This window comes from Grampus griseus (genome assembly GCF_964374135.1).
Source record: "Grampus griseus genome assembly, chromosome: 9".
Lineage (NCBI taxonomy): Eukaryota > Metazoa > Chordata > Mammalia > Artiodactyla > Delphinidae > Grampus > Grampus griseus.
This window is the reverse complement of record NC_139003.1, coordinates 48612401-48622385: the sequence shown is the minus strand read 5'-3', so window position 1 is coordinate 48622385 and position 9985 is coordinate 48612401. Positions and strand designations below refer to the sequence as shown.

At 54.3% G+C, this 9985-nt stretch overlaps 1 protein-coding gene across 5 annotated transcripts; it reads right to left on the bottom strand.

The window, feature by feature from the left end:
- Window positions 1-732: 732 nt before the first annotated feature.
- On the bottom strand, window positions 733-3569 carry HOXA9 (homeobox A9; the record flags this gene model as incomplete). 5 transcript variants are annotated; one of them, XM_082661867.1, is made up of 3 exons in its annotated part: window positions 733-1909; window positions 2990-3079; window positions 3221-3569. In XM_082661867.1, 3 exons carry the CDS (start codon window positions 3567-3569, stop codon window positions 1671-1673), a joined length of 678 nt encoding a protein of 225 aa, XP_082517993.1. In that variant the 3' UTR covers window positions 733-1670. The 5 variants fall into 5 exon arrangements, with proteins under 5 accessions (XP_082517993.1, XP_082517995.1, XP_082517994.1 ...); XM_082661869.1 differs by having other exon boundaries at window positions 2990-3072; window positions 3253-3569; XM_082661868.1 differs by having other exon boundaries at window positions 3257-3569.
- Between the last annotated feature and the right edge of the window lie 6416 nt (window positions 3570-9985).

Here is a 9985-nt window from a genome sequence, read left to right as displayed (position 1 = left end):
CGCGGCCACGTTGGGGCGGTCGGGCTCCAGTTTCCCTCCTGGCAGATTCCTTAGGAGCCAGATACTCAGCTCTCGGTCCTGCCGCCGCCACCCCCACTCCAGCTCCCACCCCCTCCCCCTGCCAGGGAAGAAGGCCCCCCGGAATCGCTCTGGATCCGGTTTGGGAAACTCTTGGGGCTCCAAGATGAAAGAGTGGCCGTTCCCAGCCACTGGCCACCCGTACGCGACACCCCAGCCCGACTTCTCTGAGGCCTCCCCGCAGTCTCGCAAATGGACACAAAGCCGAGAGCAGGGCTTCGCCGACCCTTGTTATCCAGCGTTCATCCGCTGCCTTCATCGCCAGACAGCCGGCCTGGTAGGCAGAGCTGAGGCCCCTCCGAGCCTGGCTGCTGCAGGTTTGGGCTCCCGAAGGCCCGCTAGAGACTAAACTGAGGTTCTGTCCTCCTCCGTTTCAGCCCGCCCCCCACCTCAGACTCTACCCAGGCTCCCCTGTCCCGGAGAAGAAGGTGCAAAGAGCTGACCCGCAAAAATTAGAAAAGAATCAATATTTTATTTGGCAAAAAGTTAAATATTTCAACACAATTTGGTCAGTAGGCCTTGAGGTAACTATTGCAAAATATACAGTGTACGTTCAGCCTGATGGAAACCCCAGATTCATCAAGGATACAAATCTACGGTAGCCCCATGGCGGTTTCATAGTGTATAATTTATTATCAATAAAATTAACTCCATTACAATAAGCATTCATTTTCCCCCAATTAAAATTAAACGTAAACCATAGGTAGTAACCTTCTGCACATACGTATAGCTCCAAGTTTCCTCACTGTTTGGTGCAAAAGCAATATTCAAACTTGTTTGATTACTTTTTCTTTAATATGTGGATTATATATATACAATGGACAAGACAGGTCTATAGAGCATGTGAAGACTAAAATGTCCGCATTTCAAAAATGGAGAAAACCGTGAATCTATGCGTCCAGGAGAACCCTTTCTTTTCTTTTTAAAAAATTTTATTTCACTGGGAAATCCTTACAGCTAGTTTACAATCAAAGGTTAACAGCCTAGTTATACAGAAGACATATTCCACTACAGAGCTATACCCCTATGCAACTGTTTTCTCCCCTCATAAACAACCTGAGTTCAAATCGAATTCTAGCTTTCACAATCACAACGGGTGCATCACCCATCACAGAAGTTTGAGTCACAAAACATAATTACCACAATAAAACACAGTGTTCAAGTATCTGGGCAGATCGTTCTGCCGCACAAAGAGCAAATTAAATTAACTACACAGACTAAACACTATACAGCCCGCCGTCAACACTTGTGCATTATAAAAAGGTAGTTTTTTTGTTTGTTTGTTTGTTTTAAGCCAGGAACAGGTAGATTTTTAAAAAATATACACAAGCTAGCACATACAGCCATCAGCGCTAATACCCCCCCCCTTTTTTTTCTGTCTTATAGAAAATGGAAAGCTTACAATACCTCCTCCATCAAAGCGGCAGGCCAAGGAACCAGCCTGAGCAGGGTTTGCCAGGGGGAGATGAGGCCTGGAATTTAGAGCCGCTTTCTGCGGGGTGGTGGAGGCCAGGGTGGGGTGGGGGTAGGAGAAGGGGACGGGCAGTTCTCTCTCTCTAGCTCGCTCTCTTTTCAAATTAACTTGAGTCACATCACTCGTCTTTTGCTCGGTCCTTGTTGATTTTCTTCATTTTCATCCTGCGGTTCTGGAACCAGATCTTGACCTGCCTCTCGGTGAGGTTGAGCAGTCGGGCCACCTCGTACCTGCGGTCCCTGGTGAGGTACATGTTGAACAGAAATTCTTTCTCCAGTTCCAGCGTTTGGTGTTTTGTATAGGGGCAGCGCTTCTTCCGCGTGGAGCGAGCATGGAGCCAGTTGGCAGCCGGGTTACCTGCGTGGGAGCGAGAGATAGGAGGGATTTAGGAGGAGAAGAAGCACACCCACCCCTCTCCGCTGGGGGTTAGGAAAACTCCTGTGGTCTTCAGCCAAAGTTCAGGACGCTGCTGAATTGGTTAGGGAAGGCAGGCGAGCCTCCAACACAATGGAACCCTGGCCCAGAGACGCAGGGACGGTCACTTACAATTGCATGCCGTAAAACCTCGGCTCCCTCCTCCCCTCTGAGGCCCTCCTTTCTCTTCCTCTGTCCTCCGGTCCCCTCCTCTCCTTCCTCCCGCTCTCCGCACATTGTGTAAGAAGTGAAATTTGAAAACAGATCTCTTTCTTGCCACACAGGGGGAAACCACTCTGCCCTGTATTCCTTAGTGAGATTAATATTCTATTCTCCCTCTCACTGACTATCTTCCCTTCCCAGCTTTCCTTCTACTACTCTCCCCACTCCTTATTTTGACCTCCCTGGAAGGCCGTGGGAGCTGGGCAGGCCGGCACGGCGCCCCTAGGCACCCCAAGACCGTTGATCACTTCTCGGGTTTATTTGAATAATCTAGCATGGGGACCCTCGTGTCCCGGTCGCCTGCAGCCACATCTTGGGCAGGATTTACACCGCCCCTGGCTGGAGCAAGAAGTGGAGAGAATCGGCAGTCTTCCCCAGCGTCCCGGGTCAGGCTGCCCCGGCTGGCTGCAGTTGCTGCCGCCGCTCCCGGACAATCTAGCCGCACAAAAGACTTTCTCTGCCGCGCTGCTTTCGAAGAATCTCCCAAAGTGTCTCTGTCTTGGTCCCGGGCAGCCAAGGAAAGGGGCGGTGGGTCTTGGCTCGTACCCGCAGCGCCTGCCCCGCCCCCTCTCTCGGCAGCAGCCGCCTCCCCTCCCCCGGAGCCCGGCGCGCCCGCTTGTCACTGCTTTCAGGACTTGGGGCCCCATCCGAGGCCTCCCAAACAGCAACTTCTGGCTCCCGGCCTTTGCTCATGAGGCTCCCAGCGCGGGCGAAGGCTGGTTCCGGAGAAAGCTGGTGGGCCGGCAGATCCGGCTTGCCGGCGTGGAGGCGGTGGCTGGTCTGGAGGGAGGAGACACTTACTGGGATCGATGGGGGGCTTGTCTCCGCCGCTCTCATTCTCAGGATTGTTTTCAGAGAAGGCGCCTTCGCTGGGCTGTTTTTCTCTATCAACTGGAGGAGAACCACAAGCATAGTCAGTCAGGGACAAAGTGTGAGTGTCAAGCGTGGGACAGTCACCCCTTCTGGCCGACAGCGGTTCAGGTTTAATGCCATAAGGCCGGCTGGAGGGCAAGCCCGCGAAGGAGAGCGCGCCGGGCGTGGGCTCCAGCCAGGAGCGCATGTACCTGCCGTCCGGCGCCGCCGCCGCCACGGGCGCCTGGGGGTGCACGTAGGGGTGGTGGTGATGGTGGTGATACACTGCCGCGGGCACCGCATTGGCGCCCGCCGCGTGCACCGGGTTCCACGAGGCGCCAAACACCGCCGCCTTGGACTGGAAGCTGCACGGGCTGAAATCGGGGTGCTCCGCCAGCGCCGCGGCCTGCCGCGGGGGCTGGCCCAGGGCTCCCGGCGCGTAGCGGCCCGCGCCCAGCTCATCCGCGGCATCGGTGCCCAGCAGGAATGAGTCCACGTAGTAGTTGCCTAGGGCCCCGGTGGTGGCCATCGCCGTGCCCCGCGCCCGGCCGGCCTGGCCCGACCCGCGGAAATTATGAAACTGCAGATTTCATGTAACAACTTTGTAGCACCAGGGGGAAGTACAGTCACCTAATAAGTTGCCGGCGCCCGCGCCCCCATTGGCCGCGCGCGTCACGTGCCCGCCCGGCAGAACAATAACGCGTAAATCACTCCGCACGCTATTAATGGCCCAGTGTTTTGCAGTCATAATTTTTATAGCAAAAGCCATATGTTTTTATGCAAAGGGATCGCAGCGCTCCACGATCGGGTTTATTTTAATTGTGGCCAACGAAGATTAAAAGATCAAATCTGGCCTTGCCGCTGTACTCCCTTCCCCTCCCACCGCCACCACCAGACACACACTTCTTAAGCGGACTATTTTATATCACAATTAATCACGCCATCAGCAAGGCGCGGGTCCCGCGTGCGAGTGCGGCCGGCGGAGCCCCTCACATAAAATTAGACAATAATTGAAGCCATAAAAAGGCAGCCAAATCGCATTCTCGCTCTACTGTATTTAAATCTATATTTATGATATTTCATAAGGAGTTATTGTTTCAGAAGCCACACAGGCTGGTGGGAAGTTGGGAACGACCAACAGATCCGTTTGACTCGTCGTGGCTCCCAGCTGTAAAAATTTACGAGGACTTGGAAAGGTTAAATTAAACTGTTGTGTTTGGTTGGCGAGCTCCCTGTAAATAATCCTTGTGGTCCCAGGAGATGCGAGTTTACCCGGGGCCGGTCGAGAAAAGTCAAATTCAACGCAGTATCCGTCCCAAACTGAGCCACCACCTCCCCTGTCGGAGGGCGCTGGTCAGGCACGGGCCGCCGAGAGGGCAGCACCTATTGTGGGACCCCGGAATCTGCCCGACTGGAGCGCAGGACGCCCGGACAGCAACCAAATTCGCCGCTGAGCCTCCAGCGAGGGCCCGACCGAGGAGCGGCCAGAAAGGGAATGGCCAGCCGTCCCTGAGGCGATGGGCTTGAGGACCTGGTTGTGACGCGCACTCGGCCCCAACCCCGCGCACACGCGAGCCCCTCGCGCCCTGCTCGTGGTCAGCCCGGAATCACTATCCCCCACCGCCCCACCGCCCCACCGCCCCCCGCCCCTGGCGGACGCAGCAGGCGGCCCAGCGCCCTGCTCCAACCTCGAAGGCCCTAACGCTGAGCTCTGCAGGCCTCGTCGCATTCCCTGAATCTGAGCTGCGAAAAAACACGAGGCAGTATCAATGAAAGGCTAGCCCGATGGCAAAAAGGCAGACCCGCCTAAGAGATCCCGCGGCTCCAGTAGCTGGGAGGCCCGCACCGGAGCGGTTGGCCTCCGGGCCCCCGTATGAGTCCTGCAGGGCTCCTTCCTTCCCGGCTCCTATCCCGGGCCCGCCTCGGTTACCCACCCGCACCGAGGCTCGGCAGAGTTTCAAGGCCCGAAGCGAGGGGCCGCAGCTCAAGTCCAGGGCTAGAAATTAAAACGGGGAGGGGCACAGGGCATTGACTTTTAATCCCATTCCTTAGTTTGGCCAAATTGAGGAAGGTATTTCTCACCCCTTAGAGTCTTTCAGAGGTAAATTAAAAGGCCTCGGCCTGGATGTTAATTGAAAAACAAAAACAAAAAGCTACTCCAAACCCGAACAGAAAGAGGCGACTCCTAAAAACGGGGTAATTAAATTCACGTGTGAACACTGTGTTTGCAAGAGTGTGTTTCTCATTAGCCCGCTTCCCTGGCGGCGAGGGCGGGCGGGCGGCATCGGTCGCTTCCATCTTCTTTTTTGCCTTCATCCTCCCCAACTGTTCCAGTAATCCCCCAAACCCTGATACACCCCTATCCCAGGTGGGGACCCTCAAATGCCAGGCTCTCCCCGAGAATAAGGCTGCGAAGCCGCGCAGAGACCAACAGGGTGCCCCTTCCTCGGCCCGCGCCGGAAGAGGGAAGTGGCCGACACAATGAACTCCGACGTGGCCGGTCCTGGCCGCCTCGGCCCCCTCCTCCCTAATATTTTCCTTTCTCTGTAAATTCCTCCGCCTTATCCGCACCCTCACCGTAGCCCAGGGTGTCCCAAATATCGACCTCTTAGATTTTCATTAAGAAAAATTAACCCTGGAGGAAACCTTCACTCCTAATTGTAATTGCCTGCCAACGGGCTGGATACGCCTGCTTGCTGTTTCCTTTTTTTTTTTTGGTAGCCAGAGAAGGCACCAGTGATTATTAGTATTTTTTAAAATTAAAAGGCTGGGTTTCTTTAAATAGCCTTAGCGCCCCCAAATAGGACGCTTGCTAAATAATTAGCAGGCGTTGAGAATTAAGCAGTCTTTACTGATGCCTAGAAAGGAGGGAAATCACAAAACTAAATGTTATCCCTATTTAGCCCACAGGTTTGGGGAGAGAATATTCAGGCTTTTGTGTCTGCTTTTATTTTGGAAGTGAAAAGGATTGTATGTGCATACAGAAACAAGAAATGGGTGTGATTACAAACTGCCTCTTCTAGCCTGAGAGTTCAAAAACCTTGGCCTCCAAAACAAATCCAATACTCAGGTCCTGAAAATGGCAGGGAGGAATTGAGGCGAATGCCCTATGCCGGCCTTTCAGATAACAGGAGGGCAGGCTGAGCAGCGAAAATAGTTCCTGGGCTGCGGGAGCTGGGAAGGGAAGCGCTGCTCCGTGGGCTTTAGCCTGAAGGCCCACACGTGTGTTGGGGGATATGGAGGGGTAGAAGTTGTTTTCAGTTCCCTGTAGCGAGAATGGTCCCTCTGGCTTCAAACCATGGCCTACAACTTGGAACACGGACTCAAGTTTGTATTCCAACGGTTCTGGAATTTAGGATTCCTTTCCCCTATTATTTGAAACAGACTGGCACTGGAAGGGTTCCCTTCTCTAGCATCTGTCCCCACAAGGATGCCATATCTAACATACTCTGAACCTGACAGAAGTTGCTGGCAAGCAAGCAGCCAATCTTTGCCCTAGCGGGGCTCCCTTATCGCGGTTAAAGCCGGAGCCTGGACTCGCAGGCCGGGAAAGCCGAGGAAGCTTCCCGGCAGAGTTCCCTGCGTGACGCTCCACCGAGCCTGGCTAGGCCTCAGCCCAGGTCTCAGCCTCAGCTCCCCAGTGAAGTTGGCGACAGGCCTCCTTGCCCTCGGAGTGGGCACACAGAAACGCCGCGAATGCCCCTAATCAGATCTCCCAGGCCGCCGCGGAGTAGAAACGCCAGGCCGCCGCCATCCGGTCGTGATCGTAACCGAGGCCTTGTCTGCTCCGTGGCATACCAGGCCCAGATCCACAGCCCTCGACAGCCGTGCCCCTCGAGCCCTTCCTCTGCAGATTCTGACCTCTACTTGAACGCGCATACAAAAATAAGCTACCCCCCGCCTCCACCGCTCTCCCCAAGCAAGCCCTGGATCTCTCCCGGTTGCCTCCCAAAGGAATAGTTGGGGAGGAGAGGAGGTGGAGATAGAAAACTGGACATAGACCGAAGGTGAAAGAAAAACAAAGAAAAGGAAAGAAAAAAGGGAAGGCGTAAAGAAGAAAGAAAAAAGAGGAAGGAAGGAGGGAAGGAAAGAAGGAAGAGTCAAAGGCAGCTCATGGGAGTAGAGGGCGGTTTACAGAGAGAAGGGTAAGTGACAATTCCAGAATCCCAGCTCCTGTTAGCCCTGTCCCTCATAATTTAGACTGAGTCTGCACTGGCAAAGGGATCTTTCCTGATCTCGTACCCTGGATTGGGGCTGGAGGTGTCCCAGCCTTGCAGGAGAATGGCAGAGTCCCTAGCCAGGCGCAGGCCTGGAGCGGGGGAGGCTCAGGATTGAAGCGTGCGCCCCTGACCTTGAATGGCCCGAAGCCCAGAATTCCTACCACGCCCCTGGCGTCCGCGAAGGAGCAGCTAACCTGACCGTACCTGCTCCGGGCCAGGTGGGGGCGGGGGGGTTGAGGCCAGCAGCCTGGCAGAGCGCTGAGGAGGCAGCGTCGAGGCTCCTGCGCGGGATAAGCCGAGGTTGCCACCGCAGGCCTGGCACGACCAGGGCCCGGATGCCCCGCCCGGCCCGGCCCCCGCGCGCACAGGTACCTGAGACGATTTCAACTGAAGTAATGAAGGCAGTGTCGTGCTGTCGAGAGAAAGGTGGATCCCAACAACAGGAAACTACCTAAATCACCGACCAGTTCTGGTGCTGCCCGCGCGGAGCTGCCTCGCCCGCCGCCGCCGTTATTGCCGCCGCCGCCGCCACTGCCGCCGCCACCGCCAGAGGAGAACCCTGTGATCGCGCCCGGCCCCTCGCCAACCTGCGCCCGCCGCTGTCACTGTGTGTTCCGGGCTGCCGCTAAGGCATCACGGAGGGAGAAGCCACCGGCCCCGGTAAGGTAAACCTGGGAGAAGAAGGGAAGGGAGGTAAAGGAGAGAGAGGAAAATGGAAGGAGGGGAGAAAGCGAGAAGAGAGGAGGGAACGAGCAGTGTGCGGGCTGGTTTCCCAAATCTTGCAGCTCAGCGACCCGGCGCGGCGCCGAGCGGCGGCAGCCCTGGGCGATTCGAAAGCGCAAGGGACAGCAAGGAGTCCGGCTCCCTGTCTGGCCTCGGCCTCCCGTGCTCGCTCCCTGCCACTCGTTCTCCCCCTCTCTCCCTCCCCGCCAGCCAGCCAGCCAGCCGGGGTGCGCGCTCCTGCGCCCCCTCCCCCCTGCTGTCGCCCCCCCCCCACCTCCCGCGAGCAGGAAACGCGTGGCCCCGCCGAGGGCGACCAGGTCGGGGAGGCCTGCTGGGGGAGGGAGGACCCATGCAGCCCCGCCGCGGTCTACCTAACCGCTGCTGCGGACGCTAGTGACGCGCTGTGGGCCCAGCCTGCTCCCCGGAGTCCTAGGCTGGGGGTCATTTAGCACCCGGAGACCCACGAAATAAGCAGCCTCTGCGAACCTCCCGGGGGTCTCCCGAAAGAAATCCTGTTTGGCTTCCTCTGTCTATGCAGCTCCCCTCTCAACTGAAACCACTGGTCCAAGACAGCCACAATCCAGATATACTAGCAAGTCATAAAACTGAACAAAAGCCGACAAACCTTACGGCACCAGGGCTATAGGGCCCAGACAAATTACGACCGTCTAGGTAATATTTAAATAGATGCCTAAAGTAATTGCAGGGGGCGCGGGCTAGTCCTCCTGTTGTAAAAGTGGTGGACGGGATAAAGTGGAAGGTGAAGATAAGAAGTCAAAAAAAAAAAAAAGAGGTAAAATTAAAAAGCTTCATTCCACAGCTTTTATTCTATAAGAACATAAACATCGTCTTTTTCCACGCACAGCAGCATTACAATATTAATTTATTCTGATTTAAGATTAGAAGTAAATAGAGCTAGAACTAACATTTATAATAACGATAGAATGCATTTGCATAAAACAAGATTGGCAATTTTTCATAATAATAGACATTTATACAGATTTGTATTTTATAGTTTTTTCTTTTTCTGCACCTACAGGTTTGACCCTTTTATGCATGTAACTTCACAGTATAAAGGAAACCCAACAGTGTCTCCCTTCTCTAGTCTATTCCGCTTGCCCCAGCCCTCCTTGGCTTCCGTGAATTTTAGAAAGAAAAAAAAAGAAAAGAAAAGAAAAAAGGGAAAAACGAGGAAAAAAACCTCCACAAGATAGAGAGAATTATGGTGTGCTTGTTGTGTTACCAGTGGTAACAATTATTTAATGACAAAAAATCCACTAAATCTGCAGGTATAAACAAAACAACATATGATTATTTATCTACAGCCAGAAGGGCATGGAAATTCAGACTGAAGTAATTTAGTCCCACAATGCGAGACCTTACACAAACTGGAAGAGAAGTTTCCTTCTCCTGGTCATTCTTTTCTTCCTTTAAAGCTGGGATATCTTACAGAGGAAGGAAAAATTAATCTTTCTGACTTTCTCAGTTTTGCCAATCAGCCCACGTCAAGCCCTTTTGCCAACCTGTGTGTCCATGCCTGCAAGCCCTTCTCTTTGCCAAGGAAGAAAGGAAGAAAGAAAAAAGAGACCCAGGGGCCTGTATCCCCTGATTAAACACAGCCCAGCACTCCAGGCAGGCAAGCCCGGTGGCAGCTCCTTGCACCATTGACCTCAGGCCAGACACCTCAGCTGCCTACAATGCGACCTCCGCCTTCTGGCTAGGTTTGCCGGCCCTGCAGGAAACCAGCTCGACCAGGAGGACAGAGGCCATTTCAAGCAGTGGAACCCCAAGACAGCAAACCATCCCTGTCACCGCTTTACATATAGAATTTTAGCGCTATATGGCTTTTTCCCCCAGAAAACAACAAATAAACCAGCACCAAGCAAACAGAAAAAGAAACAAAAAGTCAGAACAAACCAGCCCTTCACAGATGGAACAGCCAGCGAGATGGTGAGTGTGGGAGGGAGGAATGGGGCTCCGGCACAGGTGCGAGTTCCTGGGC